The 27047-nt window shown below is 34.0% G+C and overlaps 1 protein-coding gene and 1 pseudogene across 4 annotated transcripts in view; one reads left to right on the forward strand and one right to left on the reverse strand.

Annotated features, from left to right (window-relative positions):
• Positions 1-1407: 1407 nt before the first annotated feature.
• Positions 1408-27047, reverse strand: part of PRKG1 (protein kinase cGMP-dependent 1) — a 1331556-nt gene continuing 1305916 nt past the window's right edge. For all 4 annotated transcript variants that reach the window (XM_054690463.1, XM_054690462.1, XM_054690464.1 and 1 more), the window contains 6 exons: positions 21896-22037; positions 21053-21216; positions 9649-9771; positions 9500-9562; positions 8205-8271; positions 1408-5848 (listed from right to left, as the gene is read on the reverse strand). In XM_054690463.1, coding sequence (XP_054546438.1) covers positions 5750-5848; positions 8205-8271; positions 9500-9562; positions 9649-9771; positions 21053-21216; positions 21896-22037 — 658 coding nt within the window. In that variant the 3' untranslated portion in view covers positions 1408-5749. The remainder of the gene's footprint in view (positions 5849-8204; positions 8272-9499; positions 9563-9648; positions 9772-21052; positions 21217-21895; positions 22038-27047) is intronic.
• On the forward strand, positions 10184-12329 carry LOC119234072 (60S ribosomal protein L7-like 1; annotated as a pseudogene).

A 27047-nucleotide genomic window follows, 5' to 3' on the forward strand; every position in this document is an offset into this window, starting at 1 on the left:
GTCCTTTAATTTTCATAAAATCTATGGCCACACTGAGGTTTTTAGGGATGCCAGTTGTGATTCTGTTTTTGCATGAAGTTGAGACTTAATCTATTGACTAGTAAGTGTGTGGATAGATTGTTCCTTAGTTCTACTGATTTATCTTTAGTAAAAACATAGCCAGCAAAGGTAATTATTACAGTTTTATCAGTATATTTACCATTTGAGTTGGAAAAGATAAGTATGGAACACGGAAGGAAACTTTAAAGAACATTTGTATGGTGGCTGTCCTATTTTATGTGTATGAAACATTTAGGACTATAACTGAGAACTTGAGTATAGGTCTGCAAGTAAAATTTTGACCAATTTAGATAATACTGCCTGTCCACCTCAGACAAATTTATGATTCCTGTTGTCACAGCTAAATAATGTGCAGTCAATCATTCTAATTACTAATAACAAGCACGAGGTGGGGTAGTGAAGTGGATGAATGCAACATCCTCACCATGGCCACTCATCACCTCCCTAATTTACTTTCCTAATGGTCATGCCTTTGATCTGCATGCCTTTCCGGGAACAAAACAAAAACAAAACAAAAAAAATTCTTGTATCAAAGTTATATGAAATCACATTACCTAAAGGATGGATAATAAAATGTTAAGTTCTACTTGCAGAAGGATTAAATTTTTGGAAGTGACATAGTATTTTTTAAAGTTATTTTATTGGCTCTGTCTGAGAAAGTTAATTGTATTTCTACTTTCATTAAAGAGTGATTTCAATCCACCATCACTGGCAGTGTGATGCCAACAAGACAAAGGCAATCAGATTGAGGAAATTATTATGTTGCGATCAGTTTCAATTTGTATAACATTGACTGCAGTGAAAAGCAAAGGAATATAGGAAGAATGTTTGCCAGAGTTTGTTGGAATTACATTATTCCCTGAATCTATATTCTTTATGTATATGGAGTTTAACAGGGACTGCAAGAACAAACTTTAGAGAAAGAATCATGCAATTGCTTTTCATATTAAATAATCCCTTTTTAGCGTGTTGTAACATAAACAAAAACGTCGTTTTCACAGTTACCTAGTTCAGACTTTGGGGTAGCTCCAAAAGGACTGTATGTGGTCCAGTAATGTGGTCATGGTACAGAAAAAACTGCTAATTTGGAGGTCTGTTTATGTATCGCATTTGCTTTGCTAATCACTCTGGATCATCTAACATTGCCCTGTTCAATTCTTTAATCTGATTTGTTGGATTAGTTTTGTATTTGATCATAGTACATTCATTTAGAAAGGATACTTGAGTTATAAATTATTTTTTACATTGCTGGAGTGACATTGTACAATAGCACTACATGGTAGTTCATTATAAATATATCAATTCTATTCTTGATCTCTTGTCTGGAATTAAACATCAACCATGTTCAAAAGTAATTATTTTTTTTATTTCAACTCTATAAAGTATACAACAGGCACTCGGCAATTACAGCTGCAGGAAAAATACATAGCAAATCAAAGCAGGTTAAGTTTATGAAAAAGTTTTAATCTACATCAAAAGAGTGCAAGTGGTCAATGACCATTTGATGACAGTTGTTGCATTCTGACTAACAAAGGACTCTTTCATGTAGAACAAATTGTAAGAGGACGATCAACCATAGCTGTAAGAATACAAAAGAACTGACCAGTTGTAAAAACATCGTACATTGAAATAAACTTGGTAGATGATGCTTAAAGAAATGTCCCTTTACTCAGAAAGCCCAAACCTCTGAGTCAATGTCAAGGTCCCAGAGCTCTGTCTATTGATACAGGGGCAGATAGAGAAGAGGGCTAACAACACTTTCTATGTTTAGCTTTCTTGGTCTGTTGAAAACTTGCCTCATAAATGATTTGCATATACAAGAACTGAGAGAAAGCATCCTGTTTTGTTGAGTGGTGCACCAAGGTACATTTCATCATTGGTTTCATAACAAGGTGTGATTAGCAGTCATTTTCTATTTTTCTCTTGAATTGGACAGTTGTTAATGGAGTCTATAAAATATGTTAGAACATGACTGCACTAATTTTTTTAACTGAATCTGCACAGCTTAGCAAAACAGGAATACCTGTATACAGACTGATAGTATGTCATATATTAATTTGACCTGCACATACATTTATACATTTCACAGAAATGACGCTGTATCTCATTAACAGATACACAGCTCTGGTAACATTTAACAGAAATAAGAGAACAACTTCATCATTTCTGTAATTCATCAATATTATATAATAAAGGCTTATAAATTGTTAGCAGAAAGAACTGTAAAACGCAGCAAGCTAAGAAAGGACAACATTTTGAGGTGTGTTTGTCTTTGTCATGCAGCATAACACCAAATTTGTTTTTTAATAGGATGCCATGAATTTAAGGCACTTGCAACAATGCCAGATAGCCAGGTCATGTTCTAGACTATGGGACAGATGAGTAACAGTACAGGTGACATAATTTTCAATAATACTGACAATTATGACATTAATTCAAGTCTACTTGGACCTAGAAACATTATTCAGTACAAATAAAATGAAATAATAATGCTGTGAAACACTAATAAAAGTTATATGTACCACAAAATCTCACACAAAAATATCTATTTACATAAATATTTGTCTGTGGTCCTATTGTGAAAGAAAACATTGTTATGGATAATGCACAAATCACCTCTGCTATATGAAATCAATTCTAATATCCTTTCTTTCAGTATGGTAGCTGACTTCTTTAAGTTCACCATCCATTCAGACATTTAGAAATAAAACAAATATTCAATAGTTGAGTTTATATATGATTATACATGTGTGACTCACATGCATATTCCATAGTGATAAGTAAAAATTATGACTTATAAAGAATATAATAAAAATAAGTTTATTTAAATGCCACATTGATCTGATTCATATATTAATAAAGAAGGTAAAGCATAAAAATCATTTATAGCAATTTTCCAGAAATCATTTTTCTTAATGTATTCAGTTTATCTCAAATATCATGATGCGCCTTCCCTTGGCAGTTTTCAGTGTTTTCCCATGAGTCAAGACACACAGAAAGCCCTTATTTTCTATACTCAAAAGTATTAACAAGAGTCAGTTAACATCAAACAAGTTGGCACTATTCTAACTCATCCAGACATTATTTAGTGAAAAAAATTAGAAGGGGCATGAAAAATTCAGAAATAAAGTGAAGTATGCTTTATGAATTTTAGCCCTAGTGTCTTAAATAAGACAAGATTTAAATCCTTAAAATTCAGTGCTGAAAGTTAGATGAAAGTTTTTATTAGTAATTTTTGGAACATGTAGTACATCTTTATTTTTTGGTGATTGCTTTAGACATCCTAATGCAGTGCCACAGGTGAAATGAACAAAGATGCAGTAACACGTAGGAGAAATGATCTACAATTACATTAAGCTGAATGCTGCTTTTTCACTTCCCACAAAACTTGTACATTTTGGTTGTCTTAGACTTGAACCATAGTTACAAAATCGATAGTGAGTGCTAATCTCTAGAGCTACTGGGATATTCGAAAAATTGCAAGAGCAGATTTTCTTACGAATGAATAGGTAAATTTAATATTCTAGCTAACCGTTAGTATGCCTAAACCACTCTATTGTTTAACAAAAATCACTAGTATGGACTATAATGTTGAAATTATATAATTTAAAGGTTGAATTAAAAGCAAAATAAAACTTCTGAAATATCATTCATAGCTGGATTTTTGGTTGATATATTTAATTTCATATTCCAAATTCTGCATAAGAAAAAGGATTCTTAGGGAATAGACTGAGAAATTATAAGGGAGGGAAACTTCAGTAACACAATAAAACAGTATCATCTTAGGATCAAAGTTTTCATTTAATTTTACTCAACATATAATATACCGTTAGGACTTTCATCCTCCAGATGTATCTTTGTTATATTTTGATACATATTCTAAAGGAGTCTTAATATGAAAAATTCAAATGAAAAACACAATATAGTCTTCTGGGACAGCAGATAATGATCAGGTGGAATTTTTTTTTTCCAGAAATGTCTACATTTGATTAACTTTAAACACTCTCTACTGAAAAAAAAAAAGTAAACCTCTATTAAATATAATAAATTCACATACAGTTCCAAATCAAGATGGCAGCTCCTAAGGTGAGGCATCTGTCTAGGTAGATGTAATGCTGTTTATCCAGGAAAATTTTTCAAATAACTGCTACTTAGGACAGTTAATAGTAGTCAACTGGCTCCCCAACAGAGGACAGTTAAATTGTTGATTCTTTCCCCCCAGGTGAAAAGCAAATCAATTTGACATTTTCAAATCCATCTTTCTTAGGGAATAATGATATTTTAGAATAGTGAGATTTCTGTTATGTTAGGTAAAATTTATTTTTCAGAAACCGGAGCCCTGTTTTCTTCTCTACACTCTATCTCTATCATATACACAAGAACTCATATGTTTCACTGACAAAAAGGTAATCAGCACCTAGCCTGGGTCCTGTTTTATTTCCTGCCTGTCACAATGTAAGCTTCCTCATTTGAATATTAACAACTTTGTGCTTTCTCTTTTCTGGTTCAGGCCTAAGACAAGAAGCTAGTTCAAATGAGTTTTTAATCATCTTCCTTCCTCAATCCTAGATATGATGTATAAGTGAAATTTGACAGGAGTTTGGTTTAATAAATTTAGTGAAAATGCTTGAGTCTCTGGCTACACATATAATGATTAGAATTTGTGTTGTCTGTTCAGACACTGACATTTACAGATGAAAGATATACATAGCACCTATATAGTTTTTTTTATTTTTTATTTTTTGGATGGAACTTAATCCCTCTCCACCCCACCCCACCTGAAGGGCTTATTTTTATAAAAGGGAATATGTTAAGCCTCAGTTTGAGGATGTATTAGGTAATAAGTAAAACCAATTGGCTGCTAGTCATTTATTTCCAGGACCATCTTTAAGCACAATATTTTCTTAAAATATGAAATGGTTTGTGAATTGCTTTTTTCCACTCTGTCATGCCAATTTAAAAAGAAACAAATATCATGCATGTTGGTACTCTCAATCCTCTGCAAAAATGCTTATATGCCTGCTATGAGAGTTCTCAGCAGAATCCATAGCAGTTGTGCTTTTGTCATATCAATTTGTAAAATCTGTCAGAAAGGAAAGATAACATTCAGTCTTGTCATCAGCACTGCTGGGAAATAAAATCATGACTCTTCTAGCACTGGTTTGACATGAACTCTGTGACCAACAGATGTGTGGTCCTCTTTTTTAGGGTATATACACCAGCTTGCAGTAATAGATCGTACAACCCTCACTTGAAGAAAGGGAAGAGCCCAGTTTTTGTACCATAGGAATCTGTAGTACCCAATATATTATGTTTTATATCTTCTCGATAACCTAGCAAGGTACAGACTCTTTTACTAGATTGAAGTGTTTCTTACAGTCTTTCAAATTATAATAAGAGCAAAGCAAGATCATTGCAACAATAGAAAGCATCTCTTTACTGGTGAAAGACTTTGCTTCAGGACCACCATGTCAACTGCTATTTTTAGGTTCAAACAGAAAACATGTAAAGAGCACTATTGTCATCAAAGCAATAAGTCCTAATGCCACTGTAGTTACTGGAGCAGCATCGATCAAAGGCATCATGGTGACCCCGAGCACTAATCTTCTCTCTTTCCCTCAGGTTTGCTGGCAGCTGTGTCTCAGAAAAAGCTGTCTTCAGCAAGGCAGAAGCAGGTAAGAGAAATACATTAGAAGTCTATGTCCCATCCTGAGTTGTCATCAGGTGGTGGTTCGTCATTGTCCTCAGGGAAACTGTCAAAATTGCTTGTGTCTGTGGGTGATGCAACCTGAAAACACAAGAGAATGAACCATACAAGGTTTCTGAGTTTTTATTACAATACCAAGCTAGATTTTCAAAGTATTGTTTTTAAATTGAATAATGGTTTATAACATTATGTAGTTTTCAGGTGTCCAGGCTTTTCAACTATCTATTGGAATATACTGCATTATGTTTACCACCAGAATTCATTTCCATCCATCACAATATAGTTAATCTTTTATGTGTTTATCCACTTCTCTTCCCTCTCCCCTTCTGGTAACAACTATTTTGTTCTTTATGGTTTAAAATAGTTTGTTTTGTTTAGTACTTTAATTTGTTTTGTTTATTTATGACCATATAAGTAAGAGTATATGGTATTTATCCTTCTCAGTCTGACTTCAATTGGCTAAACATAATTGACTAAACATAATTCAATTGACTAAACATAATTCCCTACTGGCACATCCATAGTGTTACAAATGGCAGGATTTCATCTTTTTTTTTCTTTTTAAAGTTGAGTATTATCGCATTGTGTCTAAATACCACAATTTTTTATCCACTCATAAAAAGCATTCTTTATTATTCCTTATTCAATAACTATTTTTTGAATGTCTACTATGTAGAAGGTTTTCTACTTTGTATTAGAGATAGCAGCAGTAAACAAAAATAGGTATGGTTTTGTCTTCATGGAGTTTATTCCCTCTTAAGGAATAAACTCTGAACAAAACAAATAACAAATATATATTGTAATTAGAACCTTTGTGATATTTTTCACTGAGTGTATAAGAGAGATCATGGAAAACATCTTTGAAAAGTATATTTTAACTCCCAAATCAATGTGTTCAATAAAAGTGTATATGGCACATCCAAAAGTTCTAGTAAGATAAGTGACTGAAAAGAGACCGATGTTGCTGCTCTGAGAAGAGGTAAGTGAAATGAGAAATAGGAGAAACAGGCAGAAGTCAATTTATGTAATACCTTATAGACCATCTTAAGGCTTTTTCTGCTTATTTTATGTAAAATCAAAAACTATTTCTAAACTCAGAAAAACTCTTGCAAATTTACTGGTCATCAGTAAAAGCAGAAATACACTTTAGCTTCTCTCATAGTCTACAATATTTAGAACATATTTTATCTACCTATCTATCCAGCTTCCCCCTCAATATCACTATTACATAAAAGGATACCCATAATAAATCTAGGTTGGGATCATTTAGGTTTAATATTTATCCCTTCAAATTTCTTGTTCTACTCTTTTTCTATAAACAAAACTTCATGAATGCAATTAGCATTTGTAATGTGAGCCAAGGCAATGCCATCTTTGTTTTGTTTGTGAATAAACATTAATATTAGCATAGAAATAAACCTTAGAAGTAGGAAAAATGTTTCTGTATAAAAAGCACTCTTAGGCCCAGAAAAAGGACATATATAAATGAAAGGCTGAGACCACAAATCAATCTTCTCCCCCTTAATTATGATGCAGCACATTTTATTATGTAGATGCAGTACTGAATAAAAATATAAATTCAGGTTAACAGAAATATTTAGTGTACTTTGTGAACTATTTAACAAAAAACATAAAAGGAAAAGAATCTTTGTTTTCTTTAGGCTGAATGGATAAAAGTTGTACCTGGAATTTCTTCAAAGGAATCTGGGGATAAAGAAGGCATTTTTGAGGGGAGGGGGCTTAGATGAAACAATATTGGCCAGGAATTGATAACTGTTTAAACTGGTCACACAACTTTTGACCAAACCCAACTAGAAACCAGGAGCCAAGGGAGGCTTCTGTTGGTTGGTCTTGGGGAAAGAGCAAAGTGGAGAATAAACTGGCATCATAAATAGGAGATAATTGCACATTGTCCTAACATCCCGATAATACTTGTGTAGATACTAAATTGTTAAGAAGTTATTGTGTCTTGCACAGAGAGAACATGTATGTGTAGAAATTTAAAATATACTTTTTTCTGGTAATCATGTTTATGATTAATCCATTCAAGTTATTGTATTCTTTTTCTTGGAAATAAGTTTACATATTATGGGGCAAAGAAACTTTAATAGAGATTCATCATATTATTCCATCTGTACACATCTCTATAACATTTACCATACTAAAAGTCAACTTCTATGCACAAATGAACATGAAATAGAATAGTTTTAAAAAGTAACAGTAAAATACATTTATAATACCCATTCTGTAATGTATTTGTTTTTAAGCTTGGATTTTAGAAGAAGTTTTTTTTTTTTTTTTAAATGCAAAACTTCTCCTGTGGTGTATTTAATCTGATCATAGAATAAAACTTAAAAAAAAAAAACACAGAGCTTTGATAACTGACATAAATACTTTAATATGTGTCACAAAATTATAAGCAAGAATGTCTACTTACACTTGGTATTATAGGAGGTGTCAAGGTGCCTTTTCTTAAGCCTTCCCAATTAAAGCCCTCAAACCATCTAGGAAAGGAAAAAATGTAGGTAGTTAAAGGTATTTAACCTCAGCTAAAACCTTCTCATTGCAACATGTATGATATCCCTCATTAATGGAAAGCAGTTAGGCAAGTATTTTCAGTATGACAAAATGTTTTCTATTTAATTGCAGATTTTCTTCCAGCAAATCTATTTTATAGACTGCACATTTAAAGACAATCTAATGGTCAAAATTTTAAACACCAATTAGAAGGCAACTTCTTTTGATTCTTTTGATATAATTTTAGTCATTATATCTATGTGACCTTGTTCTGACACTATCATTATAATTTAATAATTGTCATAATATTCCTGGCCCTTGCCTTAAGGGATATTTTATTTTAAGGAGCTAGAATCAGGGCATGAAAAGTTAGGACAGAAAATTGACTTTCCATCTATGGCACTGATTCAGTGGGCAGCCTCAATTAACCTCATTGTATTGGTCTTTATGTATCACATTTTCTTCCTTCCTTTTTTTTTTAATAGAATGAAGGTATTTTGTGTTAGCTTTTCTGTGGAAATAAGGAGCACCAACGCTTGTTTTTTTAAAAATTTTGGGGGGGTTTATTTTTGAAAGATTTCACTATCAGTAGATGCATACCAAAAATTTAGCATGCCTTTTAGATTTGTTGGTGTTCAAGTAAAGAAGTTCTTCTGGTACAGGTGTGAATTTCCTGTGAGTGTTATAGAAACCGACTAATATTTAAGCTTTAGGATATCCATTCAACATTGGTAAGGATGAAATTAAAATTCAGCTATTGTTTTTATTAGCTGCCTTCCCTCTTTCCTCCCCGCTTCGTATCATCTACCTGGGACATGATTAGAAAAATGTATTTGGTTTTAATCTAGGAAATGAGGCATTTTATAGTGAAGGACTTTTGTTTTTAATATACCAGTAGAGAACAGAATCACAGAATTAAAGATACACATATCCTTTTTGTGACAGAGGGAGAAAATGGTAGTGTGAGTTGGGAGAAATTGAATTCAGTGAGTCTGTTGTTTAAAATGTCCCTAGATGAGACATACAGAAATAAAGCCTGGAGACTAAACCTTAAAGACCTTTAATAAAAAGGCTCATTAATCTTCTCCCCTTGGATGTTCCTATAGGAAAATTGTATCAATTATACAACTACTAACTTAAAAGCAACACCCTAGGCAAATGCTTGTCATATTTTCTGCACTCTAAAACATAAAGTTTTAAGGAAAGAATACTTACTTGTGCTTTTGAATGTCTTTTACTCCATTTTTCAAATTTCCTAATCTTTCTGATGGATTGTCCCTGTTAAAAAAAAAAAAATTCATAAGGGATCTAAAATCTTTTCCCTTACACAATCCATTCAAAAGTTATGTAGTTAAAATACTTACCTGCATAGTTTTTTAATTAAATTAGCAGCATTTTTGGCAATCTTCTTTGGAAATTCTATCATGTCAATTCCCCTCAATATGATATTATAGGTTTTCATAGGATCTGGGCCTGAGAACGGTGGGCTGTAAAAATTAAAAGTGATGATACTTTTATTTCCTAAATGAGAAGACTTAAATTGTTATAACTATAAATTATATTCTTATTTTTAAGCTTCTACTAATAGTGATTTTTTTCCTCAATTATGTTTATTAAGGTAAAATCAGTTTACATACTGTATTTGTCTTAGGGTTTATAAGTTCAAACCTCTATGAATATATGTTTGCACATCACACCCACCACCCCAGCATGCTCCACTGGACTCCCAGACTTCCACCTCACACACTTCCCTTGTGGTTGTTTCAATTTTGCAGGCAGATGCCAAGGGTTTGTACTAATTTGGTTTTGTCTGACCCTTTTTGTGTTGCTATATTCCATATGTAAGTGAAACCATACAGAATTTGTCTTTTTCCTGATAATCTTAGTGAAATCTGATTAATGGAAAACAGTGTGGAAAGCTTTCCAAGTAAATCACTTAGCAAAGCCATAAATATGTCAATTGTCTGCTAGTCCCCTCTTTTCTTTTCCTTTTGCATGTACCTAACACCTTCTGCTGTCCTTGGGAATCAAGGTTACTTCTTCCACTTTCTGTTCCACTTATCAGTTCATTGATTTCACTTGGGATGAAGTGTGAACTCATTGAAATGGGCTAAAAGAACATCAATGATAGAACCACATCTCATGCCACCATCACCCTCACTCACTAGGATTAGGTACTTCCTCTGAAACGCCAAATATTTCTCCAGTTCTTAAATACTTGTTCATTTTGCTTGGAAGTTTCATTACAGGCATTTGGCTAATATCTCATTTATTAACTCTTAGCCTAGATGTTATGTTCCTTCCTCAAAAAAGACAATATATTTTGTATATACATACCCTAGTATATATATCCATCCTAAAATTTCCCATTTATAACTGTGGGGTGTATATAGGGCTCAGCCCTAAGTTTACTCTGCTGTTTAACAAGTACTTACAAAAATAGCTAAAATAGAAAATTGCTGATCAGTTGAACTACAAGAACATGGTAGGAGAGAAAAATCTCTTCCTTTGTATAGAGAATACAAGATGAACGTTGCAAAAGAGACCAAAACCCATATGTTTAGTAAATTTTTAAGGAGCAAAACTCACCATTTTTTAACTTTCTTTTGAGTTTAAATGTTGTGTGGGAAGTTTTTTCTTTAACTTGGATCAGTTATAGATTGTTACAGGCATCCTATGATTTAGCATTCCCATTTACTAAAGGTTTTTGGGAAGCATTCCAGCTCTCCTCCTTGTAGGTAGATAAGCCTTTCCTATCATCCTTATTCTAACTCCCTAAAGCTTTAGATATTAAAGTCCTCACTTAATTTCCGTACACACACATCCCTAGTTTGGAATTTCAAAATCCAACTGGATTTTGTTGATTTTATTCCTCTCAAAACTGCTTGAAGAGTTTTCACAATCCTTGGACACCTAGTTGTCAGTGCAATTTCCTAACATTGTTCATACATTTAAAAAAAGCAAAAATATTGCTCTTCATATTGGTAATGTAAGTTAAAGACTTCAACATTAGTGGGTTTTTTGCTTCCTTATTTTTCCTTGAAATTTTGAAAGTCATTCAACTTACAGTAGAAGCAGATTTCTTTTGACTTTTTTTAAAAATCAGAAATGTTTTAATGCTTTTTTTTGGCAACAGTATATTTGGAGCCCGAGGAAGAATATCTAGGTCCCACCTTTCAAGTGAGGAGGCTTTTGGCTCTTGTGTCTGCTATTTTCCTGAGTTCTCAAAGACCTGTGACAGCTGCTAAATAAATTGCCAGCATTGTGGATGAGCAGTAGCTGCAATGTTGGAAAAATGACAAGCAATACCAAAAAAATAAAAGATCCCTTTACTTCCAGAAAATCTCTTGAGTAAGAGGAAGGCTTATCAGGTCCTCACTTCATACATGGTAGTTCACCAGGCAAAACAGGCACTTTTGGATAAGAATTTGCAGAAGAAAGGAAAATAGCTCAGTTTTAAACAACTAGAATGGTTCCTACATAGCTCCTGGCAGCAACAACATGCCCACATGTACCTCAAATGACTAGATGTGAAACTTCAGGGTTTTAAAATGCCTGATAAACACTGCTTGACCATTGGTGTATGCATACAAGGGATTATTGGGGTAAGTTTAATGGTGTAGAAGACTATTTTAAGACATCATTTGAAAAAGATTTCCAGGTATGTCCTTGTAAAAGTGGCCCCTCAAACCATAAAAACTCTTCATAGGATGGAACCTTATGTGATGTAGGGGTTTACAAATCTGAAAATGTCTGGGAACTCATCTTGAAAGGTGGACAAGTCAAGGTCAAGAATAAAACTGTCCCTTTCACACCCTATATACAATGATTGAGCACCTGGGGAAATTAGGTGTCATTTTCCTGTAAGACTTCATTCATGAAATTGCCTTCCTGGGGAAGCATTTTCAGATGATCTCGGGGTTCTTGCACCCTTTCCAGCTCTCACTGGCCCAGCATGCAACAAAGAATAGAGGGGGCTTCTCAAGGAAGTGGGCTCACCTGGCTATCAAGGTGAATGTATCAGTTTATCCAGCAGCTGAATTAAACCCAGAATATCTGAATACACAATGCATTAGAAACATGTGTTTTTGTTGTTTAGACTTGCTATCTGTATCTTTTTTAAAAAAGATTTATTTATTTATGCATACAAGAGCTGGGGTACAGGCCAGAGGTGTGGGGTGGGTAAGAGGATTCACTAGAGACAGAGTGGGTGACAGAATAGGCAGATTGACTGAAGTACACTGCTGAGGGGAGCAGCGGGAGAGTCAGGAGAGGTCTGCTGCGCCATGTGAGTAGCTCCCTGGCCATCAGGGGATTGAACTCGTGCTACAGAGGCTGCGGACAGTTTCATAGATTGTGTCTTAACCCCTTGCACCACCAGGGAGGCCCCTGTTTCTGTATCTTTGAGAGATTATTTTCTGCTTTGTATTCAGAAACTGGAGCTCCGTCAGGGAAAAGACAGTGATGTTCTTGCAGGTCCTTCTTACCACGGTTGAGTTCCAAAGAAAGGTTCTTGTGTGTTTTCCACATTGGCTTATATTAACTCTTCTGAGCAAAGGATTCATGCCCTGAAGGGAGTCCTGCCTGATCACATCTTATATCCTGTGGTTTAACTTTGGTGAATGAAAACCCAAGCATGTGCATAAAAAGCAGTGGACCCAAGTCCAAGGGCATGCTTAAACCTGGGGGTTCCTTGGTTCTTGCTTTGGAAAGAACTTAAAATGTAATCAGAAGACTACAAAAATACTAAAAATTCAAGTAAGTTTCCTGTTTCTCTCTAATTTTATCAACTTGCACACTGTTGTCTATCTGGTACTTAGAATGCTCTCCTGATTCTTTTTGAGCAGCCATTGCTTATATTTTCTTAGTCCCTCACTGGTTTCCCTCATCTGAGTTCTTCTGACAAAGAAATATAGTTAACTTGTTTTCCTTTGCTCTGTATCCGACCATCCAGATCTGTGTTCATATTCCTGGTGATCTCTGATGTATATGTAGACTAGATCACAACTAGACAGTTACTCTTAAGGAATTCGGAGGTAGAATTGGTCCTGTCAGGAGGAGACTTTTGGTGTCACCTCTCTGTTATCTTGAAAGCTAGTTCCTGCCCTGAGACTCTCAATTTTTTTGAAAATGTCATTCTGTTTTAGCCAAAAAATTGACAAGAGTATTAAAAAAATAATTGAGAAGGACTATTCAATAATTTGGCAAATAATTGTGAACAACACTGAAAAATTGTAACTTACAGTTCTGTAACAGTTAAATGTTTATGCTCTTTCCCCTTCATACATGGTAGTTCTATTTTACTCCAAAAGAATTTAACAAAAAGTCTGCTCTGACACCTAATGTACCTGCTCGCATAACCTATTCAAACATAATGTAATAATGTAATCTATTACATGCATTTAAACATTTATCTTGCTATAATACACCTTACTAACACCCTTTTTGCCTATAATTACTTCCTTTTTTGTGATCATTTGTTTTATGTCTGCCTTCCCTTCCAGATTAGATTTTCTTCTCCAGTGACATTCCCAGAGTCTAGAGGAGTGCCAAGTGCCTGTTACTGGCCAGTAAATATTATTGAACTAGTGCTTCCACAGAGCAGTGCTCTTACAATCTCCCCATCCATCAGTCCTCAGTAGATGAAGACCATGGTCATCTTTCTTTCTTAGAAGGCTGTAACACACTAGTCCTCTTGATCAGAATTGTTGATTATTTACCTGTCCATCCTGAAATGTGGCTTTGTACTAGTCTCATAGAGTATAGGAATAAAAAATATAAGCTCCTTCCATGAATTTTATCACAATTCAGAGTGGAGAATATAATATATTTTAACAAGTGATTTATTTGGAAATTAATTATTCCACTTATTTTGGATTCATGAGTTTTGGGGGAGGAAATTTTATGGATCATTGTTTTTATCCACCATGTTTGTTAATAGCAGTTCAAATTACTTCCTTCTATCAATGAGTTGCTAAAAACAATGAGTTGCTAAAAAATAGGGAGAAGCAGATCTGTTGATGCTGAGGGCCATGATGGTATCAGTTTTGAGGTTTGTCCCTATTTTCTATGATAAATATATCCTGTATACTTTATAATTAATTATAAGTAGTTGTCAATTTTAACTTAGTCTTTTAAAATGAATAAGCATGCAATTCCTTTTAGTAGTCTCTTAGACTTTAACAACTTTCTCTTGGTGATTGAACATTCTCTTTACTCTCAAATTGATTTGCCAGTTTTGATTTTTGCTTTAAAAATGAAGAACAACATCTTAAATCTGTTATCAATTTAATGTCTTTCTAATAATTTTCCTTTTGTAATTATTTACTTATCTTAGAAAAACAAGTCATTTACTAAAGATGATGTTAGTGGTTTTCACAAATTTTGCATGTTGATTTCAAGATATTAATGCAATACATAATACAAAATTAGAAGAAAGTAAAAATCAACCACTATCCAAACTATTAATAAACATTTAATACATAAATTTATTCATGTGTGCTTTTGACTTAAAAAATATTTGAGTTAATTTTACTTGAAGTTAGCATAAAGAGTGAAGGATGTGCTTCTGTACCGATATTAAATCCTGGAAGATTTCTCATGACTTTTAAAAAAACTTTTTTTTTACACTTTGTAATGTAAATTTGTAATGATATATCATTTGTAATGATATAATTCAACTGTAAAAAAATACTTAAGAATCCTAAGAAATAAGTATCCCCATAGTTATGATGAGAAATAAGTATCCCCATAGTTATCCCTGCCTCTTTTACACTACAACTTTTGTTGAATGTATTATTTTAAGATTATCAAAGGTTATTAAATTCAGTTTATGTCCAAGTTAGAGTCAAAATTCATCACAATCCCCTTACTGGTTTATTTTTTTTTTAATTTTTAAAGTAACATTGGTTTGTAACATATGGGTTCCAAATATATTATAAACCAACATGTCTCTATATAATTACATTATGTTCCTCAATGCCTAATCAACTCATTAGTCCTTGATTTTGATTCATTTAGTAGTCACTTATTGGTCACACAGTCATATTTTGAGGAGAAGTCAGGGGTACAAACTTTTTATGTTGTCTTTATGCTTTAAGAACAGTTTAACTTGGTATAAATTACTTGTATTCTACACTCTTTTCCACAGAATATATTTCTTCATAAATTATCTTTTTGCATTACAGATGCTAGGGAGAATGTTGAGATAAACTCTAACACTAAACATCCTTACCCCCAGTACCATACATCACATCCTTTTCTGGCTTAGATACCCATATGCACATGCCTTATCACTAAAGTGAGAACATTACAGTAGGACAAATGAGGTGTTACTACTCTTGATTTTGCCAAGGTTACTAATAATCAAAAGGATATTCTGAATCAAGTCTTTAGATCATGAAGTTTCTATTATGTAATCAAATGTTCTTCTGTCCCCCTTGTGATATTTCCTTCAAATACATATACGAAGAGGATAACAGATTTTTTCTATTTTCTTTGACTTCTATATCTTATTTACCAGGATTTTCCCAAGTTTATGTATTTCCCTGGCTAGCTTTTCAATTGCCATTATTTTATTTTCTGTTGCTTATAAAGAACACTTGCCCTCCATCAAAGCTTCAGTGACAATACACTATCACATTACCCCCTCTTTCTTTGCTCCTCCCTCTCCACCCACTGGTAATCACCATAGTTTTCAGAGGCTAAAACCTAATTGTGTGTGTGTGAGTGTGTGTGTTTTGCCAGCTTGTTTTCTTTGATTATTTTTATTCCATAATGAGACAAAGTTGTCATTCACTAAGTTATTCAGTTAGATCTATCCACAGTGTCTCAAAGGGCACTATTTCATCTTTTTAAATGGCTGAGTAGTATCCCATTGAGTATATTTATCACATTTTCTTCACATGAGTTGCCTGTTGATGGACATTTAGGTTGAATCCATGTCACTGCTATTGTGAATAATGCTGCTATGAACACAAGGATGCATAAATATTTTTGTATTGGTGTCTTCATATTCTTTGGATAAATACCTAGAAGTGGTATTGCTAGATCATATGGTATTTTCATTTTTAGCTTTTTAAGGAGTCTCCATACCATTTTCCATAAAGGCTGCACCAATTTACATTCTCACCAACAGTGAAATGAGTTTTTTTTCTCTACAGTCTTGCCAACTGTTGTTTTTAATATATATTCTTACAAGTGTGAGGCTAGCTCAATATAGTTTTGATTTGCATTTCCCTTGTAAGTCATGTTGAGCATTTTTTCATGTGTTTGTGGACCATCAGTATGTCTTTGAGGAGTTCTATTTAGTTTTTTTTTGGTCCATTTTTGATTGGTTTGCCCAGTTATTGTTGAATTATAGGAGCTCTTCTTATTTTTCTTTTCAAATAACACCTTATTGGACATGTGTTATGCAAATATCTTCACCCAGACTTTTAGGCTGCCTTTTTGTCTTTGTAGTGGTTTGTTTCACTCTGCAAACCCTTTTTATTTGGCTGTGGTCCATTTGTTTATTTTTGTTTTTCTTTCCCTTGCCACTAGAGTTGTGTCTCTAAATACATCTCTGAAATTGGTGTTTAGAATTGTATCACCTATATTTTCTATGTATTACGTGGTTTCAGGTCTTACATCCAAGTCTTTCATCCATTGTAAATTTTTGTGCATGGCATAAAGTAAGGATCATTTCTTTTTCTTGTTTTTTGCATGTGACTTTCCAACTTTCTAAACACCATTTGTTGAAGAGTCTTTCCTATCTCAAATCTATGGTCACTGCTCCTTTGTCATAGATTAATTGTCCATCTATATGTGGGCCTACATAGATTGTCTATTCCATTGATGTATTTCTTTCTTAGTACTCATAACAGTATGGTATTGGGACAATTATTCTGTCATATAATTGAAGTCAGAGTGTACAAAACCTTAATTTTTTTTCTCTTCCAATTTTCTTTGGTCATTCAGGTCATTTTGTGGTTCCACAAAATTTTAGAATTCTTTGTTCTATTTCTTTGAAAAATATCATTTGGATTTTGATAGGTATTTGTTGAAATTGTAGATTGCTTTTGGTAATATGATCATCTTCACAATGTTTACTTTTCCGTCCCTGATCATGGGATATATTTCCACTTCTCTGTGTCTTTATTTCTTTTAACAGTGTCTTTAGTTCTGGTGTATGAAGTGATCACGCTTTCCATAGCTTTAAAAAAGTATAGATAACAGTATGTCTGAACTTTTCCTATGTTTCTTTGATTAATTTTCCTTGTGTGCTTTTTAGTTACCTTCTATTATGCATTTTCAGCTGAAATTAACATAAAATAACTCAAATTGATGACAACAATAAGGACATTATTGGCAGTCTAGAGGTGGTAAAACTTAGACCTCGAAGGAGTAATGGTACTTTCCAGATATTTGTTTTGCCATGCTATGTTGGTTTCATGCTAAAGTCATTTCCCCTCATAGTTGTAAAGATGACTACCAGCAGAAAAAGGCCCTTATTTATATACACTCAGTAATTATTTTGAATGTGTATTATAGGCACTGAGGATTCTTCACTAATGTATATTAAACCTTTTTCTTCAAGTCTGCTTGGGCCAGTTTATGTTGCCCTGAAACTGGAATAGACTGACTCTAAACCTGAAACTTGAGATAAATTAGTATTTTCAGGAATAAGGTGGGGACCCATGAATCCTTGAAGAAAGAAAGGAGCTGGTGTGTGTAGAAGGGGCTGAGGTTGTGAGAAGGTTAGAGAATGGGTCCCATTGAGCCCTTTCTGATTATTACTTTATCCTTGAGTGGGGCTAGCTACTGTGAAGTATAAAGAAGACTGGATGGAAGGAAACTGGAGAAACAGCAGGCTTCACGAGGATTTGTTACCTTATAAAATCTCTCACGAGGTAATTTATTTCATGTGCCCTCAATTTTTGGCATTCTGGAGATCCTAGAGGCTCATGTCAAAGCCCTACCACAAACCCAATCATTTTTCTGTTGTTGCAACTCTCCCTTTTTTTGTTTTATTACTTTGCTGGCCAACATTATGGGCCTTAAGAAGCAGAACTGTTCTATCTGAACGAGGCCCATTTCAGTTCCTCTTTCATTCTCTGCTACTTAAGTAGGTGTCTATGTGAACATTTTTTGCTTTTCTAAGATCCAACCATTTCTCCACATTTTATTTCAGTTGAAGGTCATTAAATGTGACATTTAAGCTGTAGTATTAGTAGGCTTACTAGTATTATTTCTAGTTACATGTCACACTTCAGTGTTTGGCATGCGTGGTTGGTGAAACTTTCATTCTAAGCAAAGATTATATGCTTTATTTTACCTTTCCACACTCCTTCCCATCGGGTAGAGGGAGGTAAAGAAAGTAAAGATGTTTATTGGAAAGGAGTCCTGCTCTCCTTTCATTTCTTGAAATGGGTAATAAGTTCAGTTTTGACCACTATATATAAATTGTGGTTTATAGTGCTTTATTCTTATTATTGTTCTATTAATCTAACTTGTGTTTACTTAGGATTTTTTTTTTAATTTTCAAGTGTATAAACTTTTTCTTTTTTTTTTTTAAAGATTTATTTATTTATTTATACAAGCACTGGGTACAGTCAGAAGCGCGGGAGGGTGAGAGAATTCACCAGAGCCAGAGCGGGGAGCAGAGCAGGCAGAAGGACCGAAGTACACTGCTGAGGGGAGCAGCGGGCGGCAGGAGAGGTCTGCACGCCATGCGGGACCCTCCTCCGGTGGCCGGGGAGCAGCCGGGGATCGAACCAGCGCTGCAGACGCTGCGGGCAGCTTTCAACCCAGTGCTCAACCGCTGCGCCACCAGGGAGGCCCGTATAAACTTTTTCTTGTAAAAAAAATACCTTGTGCATTAACTTCCAATTGTATGACATCGTAGTCAGGTTGTGGCCTGTGAAATTTCCTGTTTTAAAGTAGTAGTCTTCTTTTTATATTAAGAACTTTACAGTTTAATGTGTGCCAATTTTTAAGAACAAGGTATTAATGTATTATGCTATTTACTCCAGGAGTAAATAATGGTTTGTAGAAAAAAATAATGCAGAAGAATTTAATATTGTCAATGTTTTAGTTTTGCTATGAAGGTTAATATTTTAACTCTTTAGTAAATAGCTAACATTGAGCTTTCTTCCTTATATAGTTGGTTTTTATGGCAATTCTAATATTGAAAAGGCCATCTACCTACCTATTTATTCACTCATGTATACAGATATGCATACATATTATACTTAAAATTTTCTAGTGCCCAAATGTTTTACATTCTTACATGTTTACCTAAGTGGTTATACATTTGGAATCATTTACCTCCATGTAGAAAAGGAATATTGAACAAAATTCCATTAGGTTACAAATAATTTATTCCAAGTTAGCATAGACATTTCAAGACTAAAGATGTGAAATGTCCACAAATAAAATTAAAACTAAAGCAGAACTATTTCTGGCAGTGGCAGTAGTAGGAGTAGTTAGCATTCATAGAATGCTTCCAAAGTGCTAGATACTCCTCTCAGTGCTTCATATATTCACTGTGAAGCTAAAAGCCCAAGTCTTCATCTATTTCTCTGAGTCTTCATTAATTTCTCCGAGGGAATTGTTTCATAGCCTACCTTACCTTCCTCCTCCTCACCGCTATCCTATGCATGGCTCTTAGTTATCTAGATCTGAATTATTGGAATGACGATCTTAGACTAGTCTGATCACTCTCCCAATTTCCTCTACCCATTAGTGTCTGCTTGTTTGTTTATTTGTTTGCTTTTTTGTTTTATTTTACACCAGAACACATGTCACTCTTTTGTCAGATAATACTCAATGATTCGTCTCTGGATGAAGTTCAGACACTCAAATGCAGCAATTATGATCCTTAAAAGATGACTCTCATTGCTTCCCCATTAATCTGTATATAAATCTTCTCCATGTCTTGCCTTTTACTGTCCCTATAAAACTGTATCTCTCTGCCTACATTGCCCTGTCCCTTGCTCTCTACATCCAAGTCTGATTCTTTTAAGAAGATAAGCTGCAGTCTTAATCTTCTTCAAAAGCCTCTCTGCACAAACCCAGCCTTCTTTTGAACTGACAGGTCATAATGACCCTATTATTCATTGTCCTTAGTGTATAGCCATTAGTACATTTGTTTTGCTTTTCCTTGAGGATTTTGTAATCTTATTTTCAGTTGTTGATGACTATAATATTGTTATATAAAAAACCTGCAAAACATTCACATTTCATTTAGATATAACAATTGCTAACATTTCCATTTCTAGAAATAATTTACAGTTTAGTATGTGCTGATTTTTAAGAACAAGATATTAATGTATTATGCTTTTTACTCCAGGAATTAAATAATGGTTGTAGAGAAAATTAATGTAGAAGAATTAATACTGTCAATGTTTTAGTTTTTCATGAAGCTTAATATTTTAATTCTTTAGTAAATAGCTAACATGGACTTTCTTTACTTTGACTTCTATCTCTTTGGTTTTATTACTGGATAAATGACTAGGCTCAGTCATCACAGGAAGATACTATGTCATTCCACATTCACCTATGATTAAAGAATTAGCAAATATGAGACCAAACACTGATGCTGAGTGTTTGCCCTCACCTGATCCATTTTAGACTATGCTTTGTGAACTGCTGGTCCTTTGCATAACTAATCAAAGCATGGTGACAAAAGATGGTGAAATGTACTTTAATCAGAGTGACAAAGGCAGGAGAAGGGTGTAGCTGGTGGCTGGTCTATTTTTGTCAGCAGTTGTCTATCAATGTCCATACCTGCCAGTCAGAAGTTCATACATTAGAATTCCCAGTGACCAATAGTCTGCTGAAATGTCATGCCCTTTGTTCAAGATGATCTCTGGAGCGACATACTCTGGAGTTCCACAGAAAGTCCATGTTTTCTTTCCAAATCCTATTTTCTTTGCAAAGCCAAAATCAACCTTACAAAGAGAAAAATGAATTTCAAGGCATTTACTATTAACTTTGAAAGTGGTAAGTTACTTCACTGAAGTACACTGATGACAATAATAGTAAAATAAAAACAGATGCAAGTTATTATAGTCCTATCTTTAAAAAAAAAGTCATCTATCTTGCAAATAAAGCCTCCCTGATCAAATTCCAATTCAATGGGAAAAACTGAATCCCAAGTACAAAATGACCAGTTTTTATTATTATTTTCACTATTATTATTCTTAACATAGCCTGGATAACATTGTCTGCAAAAAGAATTTTTTCCCATTAGCATTTTATCAAATCTAAAATATTAAAAATAGTCATGATTTTCCATAAATAAATACCCAATCCGTTAGCATGACAGAAAGCTGATTTTAAAAAAGAACTTCTGTGGAGCTCTTCTAGGTCTCAACACATGCCAGAAAGCATGAACATACTTAAGCATGTTTTGCCAGGATATTATCTATTAAAACTTAGCCAATTTAATTTCTCTTAATATTTGCATAATTTGAAAGGTTAGTTGAAAAGAGTAACCCCAAACCTGCTTTCAAGAACATTTATAACATTTAGAAAGGAAATCTGAGATTTTCATGTTAGCAAATAGACAGTCTTATAAACCAGTATTTTAAAACCACAAGGCAGAAACCATGTGTGAAAGGCACTGACCAGTTTGGCGTAACCTCGGTGATCTAAGATGAGATTTTCTGGTTTGAGGTCCCTGTAAATGATTCCTTTGGAATGCAGATAAGCAAAAGCTTCTACCACACATGCTGTATAAAATCTGGTTGTAGAATCTTCAAATGAACCTCTGAGATACAGAAAATGGAATGAAACATATAAAAGAAATTAATTCCTCTACTAAGGTTTTTTTTTTTTTTTTTTAATTCCTGTACCAAAATTTAGCCCCAGAGATCAAAATTCAAAATTCGACTGGCCAAATGTTACCGGATTGCTACTGGATTCTTTGCTCTAATGAATGAGTTAAATTTAACTTCTTGAAAGTGATAAAAAGTCCAGCTACACCCCACTTTGTGTGCATTGACTTCCTCCCAACACCCACTGAAGTCTAAAAAAGGCATGGTTATAGCAGTCGGCAAGAGAGAGACAAACCCTGCGTTAGAGCTGGTCTACTAAGGGTTTGCTTTAAAAAATAAAGCAAAAGTATTAATAAAAGTTAATACTTTCAAAGATCCACTTTGGAAAGGATTTGCAATGCTAATGAGGCAAAGTAATTTTTGAAACTTCTGATAGCACTACTGCCTTCTATTAGAAAAGATGGAGCTAAAAGATAATTAGATTGAAAAAGGTAACTGGAAGGGAATAGTAATTAGCAAACTTTATGATTTTTATCAAGAAAGTACTTCCTCTGTGTTTTTTTATTTATTTATTTATTTTTTTTTTTTTTTAATTTTCTAGAGGCATGTCTTATTTATTTATTTATTTATTGTTTGTTTGTTTGATACATGCACTGGGTACAGTCAGAAGCGTGGGAGGGTGAGAGAATTCACCAGAGCCAGAGCGGGGAGCAGAGCAGGCAGAAGGACCGAAGTACACTGCTGAGGGGGGCAGCGGGCGGCAGGAGAGGTCTGCGCGCCATGTGGGACCCTCCTCTGGTGGCCGGGGAGCAGCCGGGGATCGAACCGGCTGCAGAGGCTGCAGGCGGCTTCGCAACCCAGCGCTCAACCGCTGCGCCACCGGGGAGGCCTGTGTTTTTTTATTTAATGAAATAACAATAATGAAGACATCTGGGCATCGAAGGTTAACTCCTTGGTTCTAGGATAGACCTTTTAACTACTTTTACAGAACTTCTTAAAAGATAAAATGCATTCTTTTAAACACACAATTTAAACATTTCATGATAATTCAAGAACATTAGTGTGAAAAATTACTTTTGAGGTGGCTTAGATGCAACACCAAAGAGAAGCACAAAGGTGGTTTTGGGTAACCTGCAGCAAAGGGTAGCCCCAGATACCACTTTCCTGAGAGCTCCTGATGCCAGTTTTGGTGACATTTACTTTTTTGATGATTAAGAAATAAAGTCTAACAAACTGGAAAGTGGAACATGACTGTGACTTTACAAAATTAATGAATCCAAGGTCACTTGGATTCAGGTCACATTTTAGTTACTTCAGGTCACAATAGATATATATTGTGTCTTCCAGAAAGTTATAGCCTTCGTTTCAAGACTGTACCACTACATTTCAGGATTACTAATGTGTTATCTGTGTTACTGAAATAATTAGCTCTTCCCAAAGAAATTTCTTTTTTTGAAATACAATTCAGGCACAATGATATCTGCTATTCCAGAGCTTAGAATTCAACTATAATAACCAAGATTCTATTAACTCTTCAATAATATCTTAATGAAACAATTGCACATTTATAAGGATAAGAAAAAGTAGCTTTAAGAATTGAGTCTATATTAGGAAATAAATTTATGCCTTACGTGGCAACTGTGGTCTTTCTTGGAGTTACCTTTTCAGAGCTAACATATAATATTGTATGTTGGGAAAGAGATTAAAATAGTGCTTGAAGATAATTTCTTCTTTGCTCTTAAGTATGTCTATCAAGAGCAGCATATTTCTTTCAACTGAAGAAATTACTTTCCTTAAATAGTACTCATCCATGTTTAAATAATTAATGCATAACTTTAAGTACATTTAGGGTTGTGTATGATGTCAATCCCTCCTCAAAGGAGAACATTACAAAACAAACAATGCAAAGCCAAACCAAAACAAACACATGGAATAGTCTTATTTCACATTACATGCTTTGCTTTAATACAAAAACTTCCATTGTATCAGGATTGTCTAACTGTGATTTGAGTGAACCTTTGTGAAGGCTACAAAATATTTATCACTATTGGAAAAGTTGTTTTTTCCCATAGTTGTGCTTCTGGGCAACATATCTGTGTCCTGAATATTCAGTTGTTAATAGAATTAAATAGGCACATGCATTGCTAATGTTGTCTGGAGAGTAAACACTGATGTGAGAGATCAGTTTCATATATTCTCAATAAGCTAGTCATTAGCAGGAAGATGAAAAAGTTCCTAATACAAATTCAAAATTCACCCAAGGAAGTTAGAGATTAGAACTATGGACAATGGAAGCAAGACTCCTGTGCTCAAATCTGGGTTCCGTTTACCCTTTAATCTTGAGGAACTAAGTACTCTCAGTACTCTCAAGTGCAAAAAGTTTCTTATAGCAGAAACTATTGCATGGCTTTGAGGATTCAAAAATTGATTCATGTATTTAGAATAAGTGACTGCACACTGCTACTCAATAAATAGCCATTCTGTCTGAGCACTAAATCACTCCATTTTTGCCCCTGTGGCTTATTCCTGGGAAAACTGACTGATATAGCATGGTCCAAAGTCTCTTGGGAATGGGAGTAGGGAATTTGCAACACTGTTATTACTGATAATGAAATATCCACCACCTCTCACTGTCAATCCTGTCTTCAGTTCCTTCTGAGGAGTATTGTCCTATTCTCTGTACTTTTCACTTTCCCCAAGCTTCTCACAAATGTTTGAGCAAAAATTACCCTTTTATTGCCTTTTTTCACTCATGAAAGTGAACTGAACATAAATCATACATTTTTCAGTCTTGATAGCTCTGTTTATTTCAAGGTTCCTCTGGCCCTAAGCCATTGTGGAATTTGGAAGGTTCTAGAAGGCAGGTTTCCATTCCATCAACAAATCTAGCTTGAGTATCTTCTTTCTTTCTCTCTCTCTCTCTCTCTCTCTCTCTCTCTCTCTCTCTCTCTCTCTCTCTCTCTTTTATTATATATATATATACACACACACTGATTTTAAAAATTAAATGAAAACTTTGTTCCAAGTCTTTTTCCATGTTATGTGACAAATCAACACAAAATAGGTGGACCCTATGTTAACTAGCAATAATTTGTGGATTTTAAAATCCACTTTTAAATCAATCATAAAGCAGAGCATTAACATGAGTTAAAATGAAAAATTACTATTAGAATTGGAAATGACAGTGAATATTAGATACAATACCAAAATGAAAGCTTGTTTTACCAACAGTTATAAAGTTGCTTAAAGAAATAAATTGCTGTCCTATATAGCTCTTTGAAATAATAACTTATGCCTTTGGGAATGGGTAGTTTTATTTTAGCTAGATGGCAGCAGATAGCAACAATTTGAGAAAATGACAATGTTATAATTTTTTTAAAATATTTTTTACAGTACACTTGGATTGAAAGTTAATCACAATGTTTAATCAATTTCTTATAAACTTAGTCCTGAAATTATGAAATGTCAATAAGTTCCCTCTTTTTGTTGCAGTAACAACAATCATTAGTGACTGTAAAATCTTGAAGGTATGTTAAAATTTGCGCAGGATTACTGCCAACTGTAAAATAAGGATGGCTAAGTTATGAAAACAGATTCATCTACTCTGAAATACTTGCCACGTCCTCCATTTATTCAGTTATCTAAGATGAAACTTAATCACACTGCACAAAATAACTGGGACCAAGGAGAAAGCCATTTGATGGTTTATAAAACACATCTAGAAAGACACATGATGAAATAAGTATATGTGATTTGAAAAGTATGGTTTCTGAAGTAATCATTTAAATATTCTCTAGGGAAAATTAACCTATACATTAAAATTCAAATCAAGTAGTTGAAATGTTAAATTTCATAGTTGAATATATATAAAATACTGATAACATGTAAGATATAAAATGCTAATTTATATTGTAATACATACTAACCACTTACATTTCCAAGATAGTTGCAAAGTGGAAGAAATGTAAATGGTAATATTTGTACCAACATATTCCACATAATGGTACAGAATTTGTGGGAAACAAAATGTCACAAACTAGAAGAAAAAAACATAATAGCTAATATAGACTACACCAGGGAAAAAACTGTAATTATGAACATTTCAAAGCTATAATTTATATTTCAAAGAGAAGAAAGCATTTAATAGTCCTGTTTTTATATATGGCCCCATTTTAATTCTTCCTGGCTGGAAATAAAAACTGTTTTCCATTCCCTTTCTATGCTGAAGAGAAGGAAGAGATGAGAGGCAGGAAATGGTCATCTCAACTAGGGGTGAGATGCAGATGTCTACTGGTGTGAGAGGCTTCCTGCACTAAATTCCTGGGGCTCAGAGGCATTACCATGTCAGTCAAGAAAAAAAGTCACACATCCTTTCTTCACATCAACCCAAATTTCCTTTTTGCTTTCAGAATAGCCTCTCCCTTACTGCGACATAGGAGGAAATTTGAATGAATTGAAGAATATGGTTGGTTTTAACTGTATAAAATGACTAATAGCATAATTACTTTTTTCTCTTGACATCTTTTGTGTCTTTCTAATAATTTTTAGGATTTTCAGCTCCAGTTTAAACAAACAGCAAGTGTCAATGTCAACAATAGTTTAGATATCCAAAACTTTGCTTTTCCCTCAGCAATTTCTTGATTAGGAAAAATAATCTCTTAAAACAATGGCAATAATGCTATGTACATATACAAGAAACTTGCCAAAGGATGATGATTCTAATGTGCTTTTATGTACGATAATGCCATTGTTTTTAAAGTTGAGGCTTCAGCACCATTAAATCTTGGGCAGAATAGGTACCTGCTATTTCTACAAATCAGGTCTCTTTGTGGAATATTAAGTGCATTGTGGGGGACGCAACAACTATGTACACCAAACCCAAGGATGATAAAAGGGAGAAAAAAAGGAAAGGATCTGAAAGCAGCTTAGTAGTTTTAGAGAAGGAATATCCATTCCTCTCAATGTAAGCTGTTTCTTTACATCAACCCTCAGCTGCCCTGGCA

Source organism: Talpa occidentalis, unplaced genomic scaffold (genome assembly GCF_014898055.3).
Source record: "Talpa occidentalis isolate TD23 unplaced genomic scaffold, MPIMG_talOcc4v2.1 talOcc4.8, whole genome shotgun sequence".
Lineage (NCBI taxonomy): Eukaryota > Metazoa > Chordata > Mammalia > Eulipotyphla > Talpidae > Talpa > Talpa occidentalis.